The sequence below is a fragment of the Polypterus senegalus genome, chromosome 9 (assembly GCF_016835505.1).
Source record: "Polypterus senegalus isolate Bchr_013 chromosome 9, ASM1683550v1, whole genome shotgun sequence".
Classification (NCBI taxonomy): Eukaryota; Metazoa; Chordata; class Cladistia; order Polypteriformes; family Polypteridae; genus Polypterus; species Polypterus senegalus.
Genome location: NC_053162.1, coordinates 1,108,152 through 1,126,675, shown reverse-complemented (window position 1 = coordinate 1,126,675; position 18,524 = coordinate 1,108,152). Strand labels below are relative to the sequence as shown.

Sequence of the window (18,524 nt, the reverse complement as noted above, 5' to 3'; positions counted from 1 at the left end):
AGCGGCCTGTTGTTTCCACCACTCTGGTCTCCTCTGCCCGTTTTCTGCAGCTTATTACCCAGCTGGGGGTCACGGGCTGACAGTCGGAGTTCCCCTGGCGACTTCTCCGTGTGTCCCGAGTCTGCCCACAAGCCCCCCAGGGAGCCCTCCAAGTGTTATGCTAATCAGATGCCCGGAGCACCTCAAGTGGCTCCCTTTGAAGCTTGACTTTGAGCTCCGTCTGAGTGTCTGAGCCCCTCATGCCATCTCAAAGGCTCAGCCCAGTCACCCTGTCAAGGAGAGTCACCTCTCAGTCAGCTGCCCACAACCCACAGCCACAGGTGAGGGGCCCGGACGCCGGTCAGCCAGTAAATGGAGAGCTTCACCTTCACCACCGCTGAGCGGTACAACAACCACGTGACCTCTGCTCAAAGTCTGTTCTCAAGACCCCCGAGATACTAAAACTCCTCTACGTGAGGCAGCACCTGCTCCCCAACCCGGAGATCGCACTTCACTCTCTTCCAGCTGAGGACCGTGACCCCTGACTTGATCCTGTGCCCAGCTTCTTCGCACCCAACTTCAACCCGCCACCGAGGTCACCGCCCAGTGAAGCCAACAGGACCCCGTCACCTGCCAAAAGGTCACCAGACTGGACAACCTGCACTCCTCGACTCTGCCTTGATACTAAAAATGATGAACTGAACGGGTGACAGAGCCCCATGCCCACCGTGCTGCTGGTTCCACGGACTCGCCACCATTTCATTTTGTGCTCCACCCTTTCTGTTTTCATCGTCATGCCAATCTATTAAATGGACCCTTCATCTTCTCTTGTGACTCGCAGTACACACACACACAGCTGTATTACCAGAGGGCCTGCTCACATCACAGGAGGAGAGGGCAGTGCCACCCAAGTGAAGGAGGACACATGACAACAAGAGGCTGTGCCGTCCATCCCGCCAACGCCTGCATCGCGATGGCACCTCCGGTGGGGTGTCACTTTAAGCCATCTGTGAACTGCAAACCTCGGCAGGCACGGAGAGGGCGTCAGCGGGCACCTACTGGAAAGCCGACTCGTTTGGCTCTTGACTCGCGGCACGTACAGTACGTGGTCAGGATGATAGATACATTTCAATTAGGAGCTCAAGTTGGCCGACGAGTACTTGAGAACATCGAGCGCGCGAGCCCCCGAGGTGGGCTCCCTCCTGTCTCCCGGCCCGAGTGCTAATTAAGTTGAGCTAATTACGATGGACGAGCCGTCCTCACTGCAGCGCGCCACTGGAGGGGATTCACTCGCTTCTGCCCGTGACCCGAATTCATGAAGCCGCTCTCACTGGTTCAACTGCAAAAAGGAATAAATAACAAATAAATAAAAGCGGCAGCGCCCACCAAGAGCGACTCTAATATTAAAGTGGCACTGCCACCAGGCTGCTCCGCACCTTAACTTTCCCGACACATTCACTTGGAGTGGCTACAAATAGGCCACTAGGGGGCGCCCTCCCAGCTACGCTGCCATTCTCATGGCACACAGCTGAAGTCGGGCTGCTGCCAGCCGCTCCAGAGCTTGGGTTTGACTCCCGAGGTTCGATTTTCTCAGCTGTTCCTAAACTTGTGGACTCCAGACGTGGACGTGAGCACCTCGCCCAATAATGGAATAAAGCGGATTCACATGGACGGAGGGAACACGCAAATGGAAACGACTCCACTTGGCACCCGGAGTTCTCGGCGTTGTGGGCAGACACCAACTCCACACGGACTTGACGGGCCTTGAAGAGCAAACTGTAAAAATTAACTGACGGCTCAAAACATCAGGGAGCAGCTGGACGGGCAAAACACAACAAAGAAATGGAGCGGCGCGCGCGAGGGGCAAGGTGGTAATAATAATAAGTGTGAGAGCGGCGGGCATGTTAGGACTTGACTGGCACACAGGATCTCAATACCACGTACTCGAGCGCCTCGACTTACTGCACGTGTACAGCAGCAGCCCCTCGCTAAGCCCACCACATGAGGTCTACCCTCAGTGCCGAAACCCCAGCTACACACGTCCATCATCCACCAGTTCATCACATCGACCTCGGGCACAACGCTGCAACGCCTGAGCGGACGGGGAACACGATGACCCGTAGGGGCCAGTCGGCCTGCTGCAATACCACCAGGGGGCCACGGCCACTCAGCTTATTGAGGAACTCGCTGGACCAGAGGAGAGGGCAGCGCCATACCAAATGGCACCGAAGTGAAGGAGAACGGCATCCATCTTGTTGCCCATCAGCAGGTAACACTGGACGGGCAGTGGACTGACCGCCTATACAGTAGGACCAGTCTGCCTGCTGAATTCCCAGTGGGAGCCTACGGCTGCTGAGATCGCAGGGCACTGCCCACTCAGCGGCTTAGAAGAGGATGACCAGCGAAGAGAAGGGGCACACGTGAGTCCACCCAGCGATTTGTGTGGCACTCAGAGTCGAGTTTAGCCGCCTTTGGCTTCCACTTCTTTACTTCTAAGCTCACAAACGCAGCAAACATCAAAGGTCCGAGCGGCAGAGCAGCAGATGGGCACGGATGAGACAGAGTGGAGCCCCTCCTGTTCAGCCCTCGGACCTTTCTGTGTTTCTCGGAGTGAATCCCCCATTGTCTTTCATTAACCGCTACTGCTTGACCCCGTGTTGCTCGCCTCCCACTCCCTTTCAGGGGGATATCAGACACGACAGACCTAAAAGTACAGGGGGCACCCACAATGCCAAGCCCAAGCGTACGGCGTGTATCAAAGACGCTCGCGTGCCCGCCCAAGTGGGAATAACCGAAGTGGCAGACGCCCTCCTCTCCCCATCACACTGCGTACGCCCGAGTCTTCGGCTGACAAGCCTTTCATTTCTGTCCTCTTACAACTTGTTCGTTCTGACAGGTGGCGCTGCGAAGTTGAAGGAACGGCACAATCCTCTGCTTAAAAGACAAAGCCCGCCATTCGAGCGCCTCGACTCCCTCGCGATTCGGGCCCAAAAGAGACGCTCGCTCTAGCAGCGCGGAATGAACACGCAGAAGGCTGCAGGGACGCTGCTTCACAGGCACCGCGATGCCGCCTGCCCGTCCCTAATGAGTGAAGGTGAAAACTTTGGAGTTCAGGTAAGAGCGGCAGAAAAACAAAGAGAATAATTCAGAGCCCCCCTCGTTAAAGAGATCGCCGGGAAACAAAGCTTCTGCAATGCGGCCTTTCATTGGCGGCTGCGGCGGCGGCGGCGGCGTCGGGTTTCAGAGCGCAGCGTGTTAATGGGCCTCCCCTGGGGCCAGCGTTAATGCGGGGGGGCCGCACTCTTAACCTCTGCGACTCGAGACGGAGAAACGCAATTAAAAGATGAAGGGGGGCCACTCCAGGGGTTGGGCGGTAACGTGGATGGCACAGGTTAAAGAGCCACCTGGAGCCCCCCACTCACTGCTGTCGCTGAACTGGGTACCTCATCCATGGTGTCACTCTGGGGGGCAGCATGAACCTCTCAAAGGCTCACCACTGATGCCACTCCTTTGTGACTGGGCTGCCAACTTACTTCATCTTAGGGGGGCTGTCACCTGTGGAACACACAGGAGGGTACAGAAGTGTGAGCAGGACTGGCACCACCAAGACAAAGAGGGAGGAACGAAAGGCAAAGGGCAAAGTTAAAACAGGCCAGGTGAACGTCTGAGAGGGGCAAGAAATGATTCAAAAGACACCTCGGCACACAGGTGGCACAACATCTGCTGGGCACCACACACCTTCACCGTACAGAAACTCAGCACAATCCCCTCCACAGCAACTCAAACACTTCACCGCGGTGGTCCAGTGGGCACCTTCCTTCATTGAATTGGGCCCTAAGACCCCTCCCCTTCACCCCCATGATCACGGCACCACCCTGGTGGCTCAGATGGTCCACAATCACATTTAATAACACGCACCGTACCACCAAGATCAGGTTCTGTAAGGTAAGGGGTGGCATTCCGGGCAGGGCGGCTCAAGGCCAGTTTAACGGAAGCACAGGGGGAGACCAATCGCATGGACTACCTGCATCCCCTCACTGATACACTAGGTGGCAGTCTTCCTGGGCTACAGTGCTGCATGGATGCCTGCAGGGCAGGCTGGGAATTGTAGTCCTGCGAGCCAGCCCTGGGTGGTCTATGGGCGTCACCAGGGGGAGCTGCAGGCACAGAGTGTTCCCCACTTTAAAGATCTTCTGGCCTGACCTGGAAGTGCTTCCTTTACGGGTGGTCAGAGTCGGGAGGTGTGGAAGGAGACGAGAACAAGACTGTGCATCACCCTACTAAAATGAAAGCTTCTCTTTGGTTTGAACCCAGGAATGTGTGGTCTCTGCTGCTACGCCCCCTACTGGTCACACCTCCTAATCCACTACCCCTGCCTCAGAGAGGTTTTGAGTGGCGTTTTCAACAAGCGCCCCCGATACAAAACGCCTAACGACACGGTCAAATGAAGGAGAGCCCCTCTTAAGACCACCCTCCACCGGCCCTCAGCTGACCAACGGAGTGGGTTTCACGCAAACGCGTCCTTAATTACGTCTTTGAAAGGTTCAGTCGATTCAGTAAAACGCGCCACGAGGTCAGCACCACATCGGGTCTCGACGCCGCAGTTGTGATGCACTGAGGGGCCCAAAACAACTTCCCGTTACAAACTCAGACGACTGTCCCTACGAGGAGAAGACAAAAAAACAGCACAACATTTAGGCTGTGCGGCCTTCACTGGGTGGGCAGTAAAGAGGGAAAAGACCACCTCGAGAAATCCAAAATGAACGACTTCTTCAGAAAGTGTCTTTGTAACCCTGTGAAAGAACACAGACGGGAGGATCAGTGTGGCGGTGCTCTACAGTAGGCCTTTTATGATCTTAATGGCTCAAACGTGCCCCCCCAAATGGTCTGCTAACCGTCCCTGTGTCACCTCTGTAGAGTGCTGGACATGTCCAACCAGAAACGCAGCAGGTCAGATGTTGCTGCTGGTGACATATTTACAGGTACAGGTCTCCTCCATGACGTGACGTGACGGTTGGGCGCTGTAGGTTAGGTTAGGTGGTCCATGGGAGGAGATCAAGCGAGGAGTGTTAAGCTGGAATAAGAGGACCGGGGGGACGTGGGCTCCACTTAGAGTTCATGTTACGACCGAGGGTCCTATCAACAACATGAGAGGGTCTCCTCCATCAATGGAGAGTGGAGGAGGCAGCGACGTTTAGAGACCAAAGATGGTGACCGTGACACTCTGCTGGCGCTAACAGACAAAAGTCCTGGAAAGCTGATAGAAAGGTGGGAGACCTAAAAATGGGGGACGTCAACCACTGACCTGAGCGATGGATGGATGGATGGTTGAGACGAGAGTAAAGTCATTAATGAGCTCCTGTAAGCTGGCATCTGGAACAACAGGTGGCACCGACACAATCGCCACTGGACCTTTGTGCAGGTCCGGTCCAAAAGCTTAGCCAGGACATATGACCCGCTCTTCAGGCCTGGCATGTGCCAGTCTCCCCCCCTCCTGCACAAAGGAAACCTGAATGTTTCTGTGACTCACTGGGAGAGCGTGAACCTCAACACGTTTGGCTTCCATTCCATTCCATCAGCAATCTCAACACTTCATTGTGTCTCCATGTAGACCACCCAAACCCCCCCAGAATTAATCTCACTTTACTACCCCCAAAAATGTGCCCCAGTGAAGCTTAGCCACCACCCAAGTTACCAATGTGGCGACTAAGAGGGTGTGGGGAAGGAAGGCTGGCGTAAACTTAAAATGGCCACCATCCACTGCCAACCTTCTGTGTCTCCTTCTAAAACTAAACATCGTCCCTGAACTCCATGGGACACCAAGGCCACTCCTGTCACCTCCTCCTCTCAAAACAAAAAGAGTCATCAGGAAAATAAAGCCAAGCCCAGTAAAGACAACATGCAGGCCTCAACCCTCAATGCCAATGCAGGCCACATCAGGCCTAAACAGTCAAAAACCCAGAAATGACGTCCAGCGATCCTCCCGTCACCTAAACCTGCTGCTCTCGACGGCCGACCCCGAAGAAACAGAAATAAACATTCAGGAGACCAAAGGCCTCGGCACTCCACACAGGTGACATAACAAGAGTGGTGACAAAAAGAAAAGGCAACGTACTTACAACAGGTGAGAACTAGCACAGGCCTGGGGGGACACGGGTGGGCCGAGAAGAAAGGCCATTAACAGGCTGGCAACAAGGCTAGCCTGGAGGGGAAGGGAGAGGAGGAGGAGGAGGAGGAGGAGAAGTTTAAGTGCCGGGGGGCTAAAAATGTAAGCCTGGGTTGGATTTTGGGGGTTATTGTGCTGAATCTGCCTGAGTGGGGAGTGCCAAGGACCAGTAGACCATGTGATCTCGCTGTCTGGGTGCCATTTGTCATCCTGAGGAGAGACCATCTATCTCTGCTGCCCAATGAAGATGGCATGCAGGGTGAAGGACCCTGCTGACAACGCTGGACCACCCCCAGATAGAGAAGTGCCACCTGGATGACCTGCTGATCACGCAGGCCGATGGCCAACGCTCACATTGGGGCTCCTCGTGCCTGTCTATCGGGTTATCACCTCCAACACACGGTGAACAAACAAACGGGTCACGTTATCTCGGGCCTGATCTGGTGGTCCATCTTGAGATCAGAGATATGAAAGTTTGTGTCACACATGAGGGCTACAGCAAGGATTTGGGGGCTTTTTGGTCAGGTCTGTATAATAAAGATCACAGGAGAGAATGGGGGCTCACCTGAGGACCCTTCAACGGCAAAACACGAGACAAAGGCCTCAAAACTCAAAAAAGACCCAAAGTGCGGAAAAACAAAACTCGCACATAAACCTCTGACCTGCTCGGAACGTTTAGTTTAAACTCCCAAAGAAACATCCTTAGGATAGGAGAAGACAAGTTTACAGGATGGATGGATGGATGGATGGAAGGTTGTGAAGAAGCCACACCACAATGGAACTTCAAAGACAAAAAAGCAAAAGTAACATTAAAGGAAGAGCTAAATATTCACAAAAGGAGAGCCGGTAAACACGGAGGACACCCCCCATGACTCCCCCCAATATAAATAGGCCTCTGGTCACAGCCGTGTTAGCGGCTCACCTGCTGCACTGGGAGGCCTCACCCCCCCGGGCTCAACCTTAGCAGGTAAAAGGGCAGCTTATGGCAGCAGGGCATCACAAGAAGGGCAGAAAACACAAAGACATCACCAGGGGCGGCGATTGGACACAACGGCATCAACACGCGGAGCGGAATATCTGTAAAAAAAACCAGCAACTGTCTAAGAAGAACGGACAACGGGCATTGAGCTCATCGGTGGGTGGCAGGACTTGAGGGCCGTTTATGTTACAAGTCAAAGTAAAATCCACCAAAGCCTGGCTTGAGAGACCCCGGTGGTCTTACCAGAAGCACAGCGGAGGTTCCGTTGGGCCTGAAGAGTTCAATCGACATGTCGGGGAACATCCTGCCAATGCGAGAAATCACGTCGTCCACGTATCTGAAAGAGAAGGACATCAGAGAGCCATTAGAGCCAATGCCAGTCTAATCAGCTCTTCTCATTTGACAGCAGCAGTGCCCAAAACAGCAGGCACTGTGCCCAGTCAGAGGTGTGTGGTCAGCTGGTGGTCACAACTCAATTCATCTTGGCAAGTGTCCAACGGATCTTATCAATCCGGAAAAGGCGGCTGGAATGTCTCGGACACGGAGTGAGGGAAGAGGAGGGTCGGGCAGGGCAGACATTCACGAGTGTCTCACACGGAAGACCACCAGTGCCCACGTCAGAAGACATGGCAGACTTCTTGAGTCTGACGTAAATGAAGCCACTGCACAGTTAGGTGGGCTTGTCAGGGTGGAGGCTTTGATGATGATGAGACCCCCGATTGTGCCGAGCACCAACGTCCAAAAAACACAATGAAAAAGAAAGGGTCTGAAGAATTGTCAGTCCTGTCACATGACGGTGAAGACGAGGACGCAGGCCCCTCTATCGGTGGGCTCCTGGCCTGCACACGAGCTTGTAGCCCACTCTTAAACCAAGGACCACGACAGTCTTCAGACTTTGACGGAAACTTCCACATGCGGTAATCTGGAGCGGAGCGTGAATCTGACCGATAAGGAGATGCCAATCACTGAGACGCAGCTGAGTGAAAGAAATGCCGGGGGGAGCAAGGTGCCAAGGAGCACGGCGGCACAGATCTGCCATCACAGCTTTGCCAGCTTCCTCCATTACCTTCACCCCTCCATTTCTGTAGCTGCTAGTCCTGTGGGAGCAGGTGAAGAGCCCCCCGGACTGGCCGAGTGTGTTTGTGCCCCTCTTGCCCCCGATTAAGTGTGGCAGATATCCACTCCAAACAAACTGACAGGTGTGTGTGTTTTGCTTCCCATCACGTCCCGATTCTGATCAATAAGCGAATACATTAAAGCGGGCGCTCGGATTACTGATGTGCCCCACGGCGCTACACGGGCGCTCGACCTTCTCAGGCTTATCTGCACTCCGTGAAAACGACCCTCTCGTCAAGTTCAGAACTGCAGCGGCCACCTCGCGTAACGGGCACCTGACGGCCGTCAATACCGCTGGCGCTCGATCAGCCGAGTCAGCGAAACCAAACGGCGCCCCGCTGTGACAGCAGGCAGGGGTCACCGTTAAGTGTGTGCTAATCAGGAATTAACAAACGACTTTTTAACAATCGCCAATCAATAGGCGTCACGGTGGGGCTCGGCTTAAATGAAAGCCATCAGCATAGAAGAGCCAAGGCCGGCCCGATGGGACTCACCCCGGGCTGCCAGGCGTTTGATGCCTCAGCGGCCGCCTCTCGGGGGGCTCCAGCTCGGCTGCTAATATTCAATTAGTTTCAATTTGATCGCCTCGAATCTGTTAAAATAATTTTCAGTGCGGGCAGTCAGGCCAGACAGCTGAAGACAGCTGACAGAATTCAGCCTGGGGCATCGCCGCCTTGGCACAAAGCCGCCGAGCTCAAGAGGAGCGTCAAGTGCTGCGGGCCCCCCGAGGGAAGGGGGGGGCCGTGACGACGCCATCTCCGCGCTGAAGGACGTCGCTCTGAACTTCACCAGATCAGGTCATCAACCTTCCTGAAGTCGGTCAGGGGTGCAAACAAAACGAGGAGGGGGCCACTGGGGGCTCGGCCTGTCTGGTCCAAGGATTTGAGGCACTGCCACCAGCCCTGAGGTCACCGTGTCACCGTCTTAAAGAGGAGAAAGCCAAGGTCAGGGCTAACAACAATGACACCTGTGACCCAAACGCCGGGCACACACACTGGCAAGTCGCCCACATTTGGAGGGCACACTGGGGGAGCAGCTGTTCATAACGTTCCCACTGCCAGCTGTAAAAGTGACGAACTCTGACCAGAAGAAGGATGACATCACTCATCATCAGAGTGGATGGTGAGAGGGGCGGAGCTTGAATCTGCCAGCCCATAGGGGGCAGGGCCAGAGGCGGAGCCGCGGCGCTGAGATTTTAAATGCACAAGAATAGGAGAAGCGACTTCAAAAGACGGACAACGAAACATCAGAAAAGATTTTGGGCCGGAGAGATCAGAGTAAGGCAACGCGCCGCACAGCGCAGTCCGAACATCCAGAGCAGCGCCAGCCGAACCTCAAACATCACAGGCCACGCAGCCCCGAGTGATTCTGGGAGGGATCACCAGGGCAACAGTCGATGCAATCACTAAGAGATGGCAACGCCCAACTCATAAACAAAATGGCGTCTGGTGAGAAGACATTACTAAGGTTCAACTTTTTAAATATTGCAGAAGACAAGGCATGGATACGAAAACCAAACTCCTTGAGCTTCCTGCCTTGCACCCTCAGCCTGCTGGGATTGGCTCCAGCCCCCCTGCAAAGGTCTGCCATGTTTCTCGGTGGTCCAAAAGCACGCACAAGAATGATCTGTTGTGGTAGGGTCCGAGGGTGACCCCCTTTATACTCTTTAGAGTACACAAATCCCCGATACACACAGGACAAAAAAAGTTACAAAAGATAAAACGTCCAAAATATAAGAAGAGTACAAACGTGAGCACTGGCCAAATGACAGCACCTGATCTTGGTCCCCATGCTCACCACTCGGTGGCCCTCGATGGCCTCTCTTCACGATGGCAGAAGCAGGTAGATGAGAGCCAGAGTGGCACACAGACATAGACAGACAAGCATGGCACTGCAGAGCTCATCTATCCAACTCTAAAGGGCCTCGTCACGCCTCTGGGGGGTTGTCAGTGGTTTGAACCCCCGGACCCCCTGTTATTCCTGCCTATCCCTCCACTCCAGTCTCCCTTTCTGGGGGTTATGGCTCACACAATGTAAAGCCCACTCTCGTTATGACCTCAAAAACATCTCCACGAATGCACACTAGAGGGGGATATCGCCGTCAAAGCCATCATCACGTGAACGGGCAGACATGACAGCGAGAGGACCACAAGGGGGCGCTGCAGTGCAGTGATTCCCCCCCTACCCCCCCAGGCTCTGTCACATTGGTGCCCCTCCTTTACACACCCAAAACTAAAAGTGGAACAACAAGAATACTTTCTATCTATAGTGCAGGGAAAAAGTATTTGCCCCCTCCCAGAAATGCTGCCTTTTTATACACCTGTGACAATGAAGGGCTTTAGACTTTGTGACAAAATGCAAAATTAAACAAGGGAACCACAACAGCCAGGTCAGGGAGCGGGCACTAGTACAGCGCGTCGCCACACCCACCACACAATGAAACTGGATGGCAACCCCCCCAGGCAGACATGCGGTGGTCCAGTCAAAGGAAATGACCCTCTATCTGCTGCAGCCAGGTGTTATGTGGGCGTCCTCTTGGCCTGGTCCCCAACATTGAGCCAGCTTGCCCTCGGGTAATTGCGCCACACGGCCGTAATGGAAGCTCCCTCACAATGCAGGTCATGTGCCACATTCGGGACTCCGTGAGCAACACAAAGTCAAACCAGCGGACCCCCCCCAAGGACTCTTCATAGAGACACAGGGGTCCAGTCTTCATCTCAGGTCACTGGATAGCGTCCATGTCTCACAAACAAACAGGGGGCACCAGGACTCTAAAGACTTGGACCTTCGTCCTTTAATAAAGCGCCACACACTCCTTTCCAGTGACCTCAAGACCCCCTATGCCCTCCCAATCCGTCTACTGAGTCACATCAATGTCACTGCTGAGGTAAGTAAACCTGTCGATGACGAGGTCGACACCCAAAGAGACACACTGCTGTGCCCAAGTGATCATTCTAAATTATTAAATGGTGATGTCACCTGACACCAGCATTGTCCCCCATATCCACACTCAACATGGCACTCGGGTCTCACAAGAGCACAGCAACAAAAAAGTCAGGAGAGGCGGACAAAGCCAACGTCTCAAATGGACATCTAATAATAATAATAATTCTTTGCATTTCTATAGCGCCTTTCTCACTACTCAAAGCGCTCAGCAATTGCAGGTTAAGGGCCGCCTCGCTCAAGGGCCCAACAGAGCAGAGTCCCTATTGGCATTTACGGGATTTGAACTGGCAACCTTCTAGCCTCAGAGCCACCACTCCATCTGGACCAGGACAGGCCATCCTGCCAAAATGACCCCAAGGGCACAGCAATGGCTCGTTCAACAAGTCACTCGGAGAGCTGCAGGCCTCAGCTAAGGTGACGGTTCAGGACTCGATGACGAGAAGATGGAAGGAAAAAAATGGGAGGAGCAGCAAGGTGGCACAAAGATCCACCCAGAAGACCCCCCTGGCTGCCGTATGGACAGTCAAACTCTCAGGGAGGAACTGTGGCTGGCGTTCAACAGGAAGAACATCAGATACCTGCAAGAACAGGGTGGGCTGCCAGGGAGACTTGGCATCACATTCTTCAGAGGAATGTCCGCTCAGCCGAAGCGCCAGCAGGACGAGGAGCCAAAACACAAAAACACGTCAAGAACTGAATGGCTGAGAAGTTCTGGAGCGGCCCGGTTAACGCAGACAGAGGGGTCCTAAACTAAAGTAGAGCGGCCTACAATCCCCAAGAGTGACGTCAGGTGAAGGAGCTGGCACTGTGGTGGTGGCTGCCGATGGCCAGCTGTGAAGCCGTGACATCTGGGTGACAATGGCTTGCCGAGGGCGTTCTCTAACCAGCCTGGACTGACGGGCCGAACAGACGCTGCTTCTGAACTCCACCGTAACTGACGTCATCGGGGGGTCTCTCTCGCTCAACTCCCACCCGTCCTCACATCAAGCTGGCAGTTAACCCTTCGAGCAAAACCAAGAGATTAAAAACAGCAGGGTGGGGGTCACAAACCAGTAACCAAAGGGCGAGACCAAATAGGTGGTCAGAAAAATAGAAGCAAAGAGTTCCAAGCAAAACGAAACCCACAACAAGATTCTGATCAACGGTGGTCGAGTGTCTTGGCATCCGCAGATCGGGTAACAAAGAGGAGCTCCAGCCGATCTCTTGTGCCAACATTTACAAAGGGGTCACAACCCCCCAGGCCACACACTGAGAAACGGGTACTCAAAATGGCAGCCATCAGAGACCCAAAATGGCTTCCAAGACCTTACTAAAAACACCATGGCACCTACACCATCTGAGCACATGACAACAGGAGTGGAATCCTCGACTTCAAGTTGGCACCATTTAAATATCCAAATGAGCTACTGTGCAGAGCATCCTGCCAACTACACCAGGTGCACCTTCATGGAAACTTAGCCAGACTTGAATGTAGCTCTCTTATAGCGCCCCACAATTTGGGCAGGTAAAGCTGTGCATGCCATCTGCGATGGGTTGGCTCTCCGTCCAGTCAAGGGCATCCTTCAGGGTGCCACAAGTTCTGCACACAAAGGGGCTCACCCTGTGGCATCACACTGCCGACGCTGGACAGGCCCGAGTCAAGGGCACGGCGATCCTAACCTCAGCCTATTCGCCTGTCCTCCTGTGTCTCCCCGGTGGTCTTCACCTACAAGCAGCTCAACATGTCAAGGGGTCGCCAGTTCTGTTGCCTTCTGTTCCGATCTCTTCAGCAGGATGCCAATCCGTTTATTTATTCATAGTTTTTAATGAGTTTCTTTTCCTCTAAAATGGAGGCTGGCACAGCACGGCATCACTCCAATGTCATTTTCACATGGGTGGCCCGCACGCCGCTCAGTGACGTTTCTGCCGTTGACAAGTCCCCGATTGAGGGGCACGCGTGTCAATTGATTTGCTTTGCGTCTCAACCCAGACGAGTCACTGGAGAGCAATCGAGCGTTTAATTGTGACAGCCAAGGAAAGATTAGTGTTTTAATTTAGCGGTGAAGACCACCACATGGAGCTGCAGATCACAGGCAAGTGGGCTGGACCCTCGGGGAAACAGCGGCGCCACCCTACGACAGGCAGGACAAACGTGACACAGAGGTGGCGGTCATGAGATCAGCTGGGGGCTGCACACTGGTGACCCGCCCTCAACTGCTGCTGTCCAGCGAGTGACCCGGGGGCACACCACCAGGGGGTCCAGGCATACAAGCTGAGGTTGGGGAGACATGGCATACAAGTTATGAATGCAAGGGGCACTCAGATGGCAGAGCCTACCTGGCATGGTCACGGGGTGTGACACACGACAGCCCAAGTATGGAGGACAGCAGTTGAAGAAATGAGGTGAAGACGAGCCTGCTGGGCGGAATGTTCTAATGTCCCAAAGACAGGGGGACCCCTCAACTGCCAGAACCTGTGCCACCCGGCCCACCATTGGTGCTTAACATCACACCATACACCTCAACGTATGAAGACAACTGGCACCTGACTGGCACTCACAGACACTTAGGCTCCACTCACTCTGGTGCGACACTGAGGTGTTTACAAAGAGGGGTCCGACTGGATGGAGCCCACCGTCACATGTGCTACTACGTCCGAGGCAGACACCGCGTGCTTGCCACCTAAATCAGAATGCCCAAGTCATCACCAACGTCACATCTCTCTGGTGATGCCCGACAGGACCGACTTAGCGTGTCCAAGTAAAGGAAGCCATGGGGTGGGTGGGCTTGATAAGCATTTAGGATGGCAGTCACCAGCCCAGACAGACCCACCGCCCTTGTGTTTTTGACAGAAGTGGCTGGCGCACCTCACTTCACTTTTTTATGTCACATGCACACCTCGTTGTCACACATGCTTAAGAGAGATAAGAGCTAAAGTACACATTCAAGAATGGCTGAGTAGGTGGCATTGGCCACAGCTGGGGTGAGTGCCCACCCCGTCGCCCTCTTCGGCTCCTTCATCTCCACTGATTTCTTCACTCCGCTCATGTTTATTAGAGAAGCCTGAAGACCAAAATCCACATGGGGTCCGACTAGATGGAGCCCACCGTCATATGTGCAGGCCCGCATTTGAAATTCCACAATCAAAACCTCTGACTTTCCACGTCCAGCTCACTTCACTTCACAGTTCACGTGGCCATCGACGTCTCTCAGACCAAACTGAGTGTGCCAACGGGAAGAAAGTGAGGTGGCGGGTCCACAAGAGGACCCCCGGGTATGCAGGACCAGCCGCTTCATGAGGTGTGGGACATGAGGGCTGCTGCTCGGTGCTCATTAGGTGACAACATGCCGGCCCCCTCAGTCCAGGATGTTCACCACAGCAGTGGCACTTTCTCGAGCCTTAGTGACAAGTGGAACAGGTGACAGAGGACACCACGTAGACCTGCAGCCTTCCCGTGTGTCACCTGTTCAGCAGTTATGGACACGACAGCACATGCTGCTGGTCAGAGGTGGACTCCTCACTAGCTGCACTGGGGGCACTGGCCATTGAGAAAAGGTGGCATCAAGACAGTCACTTTGTCTGCGGCGTGCGTCACCAAACACAACAAAGAACTCAAAACTGATCAAGCAGCCCCTGAACCCTCAGAGAAGCTTCACTCCACTTCTGCTGTTTGACTTCTGCCTTCCTTTTGCCCCCAAGGCTGCCATTTTGCCATCATCAGTTTGCCAGTTGGGCACCGGAGGCTCAAAGGTTCAAATGTCTGCACATTTGTTTGGCGCTTCACTCTTACGGCTGGCTGAGACGTTCCACACATCAACTGACTTCTTCATATTTTTTTTTTTTGCTCGTCACGAATGTCACTATAAATGCCTGCCCACATTTTTTGCGCTGTGCCTTACTGCCAATGCCACCAAGATCTGGAAGGTAACCAACGCACATGCTCCCTCAAAAAACATGGCGGCACAAATGGCTCACTTCACAGTCGCTGAGTGCCAGCAACGTGCAGTGCTAGCAAGAAGGCCACCGTGCCCACTGAGCAGGAGAGTGGCAGTGGCACCAGCACGTGAGCAGAGGTGACAAGGCAGGCACTCAAACCCCTAATTGTGAGGTAATGGGGGGTGAGGAGTGGCCACCGTGGTAATGGCTGCCAGAAGTAATCAGGGTTCAAGAAGGGCAACTGCCCGCAGCTCAGATAAATAAGTAAATGACAGCCTGCCACTCCAGTGCCCACTCCAAAGCTGAATGGCGCACACACACACACGGGCGACTTTCATCATTGTTGCCTATTTACCCTTTTCTTGCATATTTTGTTTTTCTGTCATTTGCATATTTCTATTGTCATCTCGCTGACTAATACTGTCACCATTACCACCATTTTGTGACGGCACGGTCATGGTTAAGACGTTTGTTGCTGGTGACGTGGTGTGACGTGGTGTGTCCTGGTGCCCACGTGGTCTCACTCGCCAGGGAGCTCTCTTCTGAAAGGCGTCCTATCAAAACGCTCACAACTTTAAAAGGAAGTGGCCATCAACGGCCAACATGACCGCCACAAAGGGGTCCAGCACAGCCGTCATGGCGCTTCAACATAACGGAGTGGCACCAGCTCCAATCTCAAGGCCTTGCAGGTCTGGATGTGGGTGGGCCACCAGCCACAGCAGCCCACCTTCAGAGTCTCGAGTCTCTCTCCTGAATCAAGGCGTAGGCCAATGCCAACCAGGACCTTCACCTCTTTGTTACCCCTGCTCAATTTCTTCTCCTTGCTCCTCCACCAAGGCGTAGGAGTTGTCTGGGTTGGGGGGTGCAGTAGAGAATTTCTGGCTTGACCCCCCATATTGATTTGATGACCATCGTCTAATCCCACCAGCTACCAGTCAAGTGGATTCACATAATTCCTGGCTTTGCTAGGGCCTCCCGCTGTCACCTTCCTCATCATTGTTATGAATTTATTGGGCTCCAGGGTCACTCAGGGCCCAGGCCTCAGGTCTAGAGTGAGGCCTAGCGACCCCAAAATCCAGAAGCAGGCTTTTGGCCTGTACAGGCCCAAAAAAACGAGAAACAAAAGCTTCAATATTCAAACAAATCTCACAACCTGGCAAACCTCTGGCCAAATCCAAACCTCAGCTTTAAAGCCAACAAAAGCCCAAAAGTCCAGGAATCTGAACAAAGTAGTCATAGCAGCCCAAAAAAAAAAAAAAAAAAAAAAAGGACAGTCATTAGGACAAATGACACAACAGCCACATTATGGTCTGCTGGGCTCTGAAGTGGGCGTGGCTGTGTCATGAAGAAGGCTCAACACACAGGACAAGGCCCATAAATACCAACACAATATGAAATAAAAAGGAAGTTTATATATCTATATCTACAGTATATCTCTATACATTCACAAAGTTATAACTTCGAAGGATGAAGGTAAAGACTTCAACAAACTAAATTACCTCCAAAACAAACAAACAAATGAAAACACGGGGAGGGGGGCCACTGGCACACTTTGGGGTCAATCTGGCACTTCCTGTTCCCCCTAAAGGCTCAGCTCCCCACTCTCATCCTGTACACGGTGAAGGCACACAAACACGTCACCCCACCGGAGACACGGACGAGTGCAAACCAAAGACCACCAGCACGCCAGTGCAGATGAGCACTCGGTGGCTCTAAAACAACTTCACGTTCGGCTGAGCAAGTCCCTTTGGCTGAGCAAGTCCCTTTGGCTGCAGACCTCACAGACCTGTTCAGACATCCGCTGGGTCCTCACCGAATACACAGAAACGTTAACTTGTGGATGAAGGACTACGGCGCCCTCTAGTGCTTGAAGTCTGTCATCGACGGCACGCTGGGCTAGCAACTGCACTGCCATCTAACGTGTGTACTGCTAGTGACGAAACCCCGGCTAGTAGCGACTGCGCCCCCTAGGGTCTGAATTCAGATACTGAGGGCAGTCCTGACAACACCACACTCTAGTGTCCGAGCTCTATTATTGGTCCTTCAATGTCACATGTACTAATTAACATGTTGCCACTGATGGCATCACAACCACATCGCACCATAGTGTCTCTTAATGATGGCACACTTGGCTCCATTGCTGTCTAATGTCTGCACTGCTACTGATGTTGCCCCTGACTAGTAGCTACACTGCCCTCTAGTGTTTGAGCTCTGTTGATAGATAGATAGATAGATAGATAGATAGATAGATAGATAGATAGATAGATAGATAGATAGATGTCTGTCAGTGGAGCAGAACGGTGACATCCGTCTGTCACTGAAGCTGCTCCTCTGTCTGGAGATGATCCTGTTCAGTGGATGTTGTGGATTCTCCATGATTGACAGGAGTCTGCTCAGCGCCCGTCGCTCTGCCATGGATGTCAGACTGTTCAGCTCCGTGCCTACAATAGAGCCTGCCTTCCTCACCAGTTTGTCCAGGCGTGAGGTGTCGCTCTTCTTTATGCTGCCTCCCCAGCACACCAACGTGTAGAAGATGGCGCTCAGCACAACCGTCTGGTAGAACATCTGTAGCGTCTTATTGCAGATGTTGAAGGACGCCAGCCTTGTAATGATGTATAGTCGGCTCTGTCCTCTCTTACGCAGATCATCAGTATTGGCAGTCCAGTCCAGTTTATCATCCAGCTGCACTCCCAGGTATTTATAGGTCTGCACCCTCTGAACAGTCACCTCTAATCATGGGGTCCATGAGGGGTCTGGTCCTCATAAAATCCACCACCAGCTCCTTGGTTTTTTAATGACCTACAGGGTCCTTGTTGTCACATGAACTAATCAACATGTTTCCTCTGATGGTATCCCTGCCTACATTGCCCCCTTGTGTCTCTTACTGATGCCACACGTGGCTGTTCTGCTATTTAATGTCTGTACTGCAAATGGTGCCACTCCTGACTAGCAGCTACTATGCCCCCTAGTGTCTGAATACAATACAGCTACTGATGGCACCATGACCACATCACCCCTTGGTGTCTCTTGCTGATGGCACACTTGGCTCGCATTTGTTTTGCTGTCTAATGCCTATACTGCTAATGGTGCCACTCCTGACTAGCAGCTACTGCGCCCCCTGGTGTCTGAATTCAGATACTAAGGGCATCCTTGACTAAAATGCCCCTCTAGTGTCTGAGCTCTATTATTGGCCAGTAGTGTCCTTCATTGTCACATGTACTAAACAACATGCTGCCACGGATGGCACCATGACCACATCGCCCCCTAGTGTCTCTTACTGATGGCACACTTGGCTAGCATCTGTTTTGCTGTCTAACGTCCGTACCCCTGGCTACATCGCCCCCTTGTGTGTGTTTGTGAGTTCTGCTAATGGTCCACAGGGTCCTCACTGTCACATGTACAGGGCACATGTGCTGATCAACA

General features: G+C 53.2%; 1 protein-coding gene across 1 annotated transcript in view; it reads right to left on the bottom strand.

Annotated features, from left to right (window-relative positions):
* med27 (mediator complex subunit 27) overlaps positions 1–18,524 on the bottom strand; it is a 170,669-nt gene that overhangs the window by 29,346 nt on the left and 122,799 nt on the right. Inside the window, exon 4 of the mRNA XM_039762576.1 lies at positions 7,368–7,461. Within this exon, the coding sequence (XP_039618510.1) occupies positions 7,368–7,461 (94 nt within the window). The remainder of the gene's footprint in view (positions 1–7,367; positions 7,462–18,524) is intronic.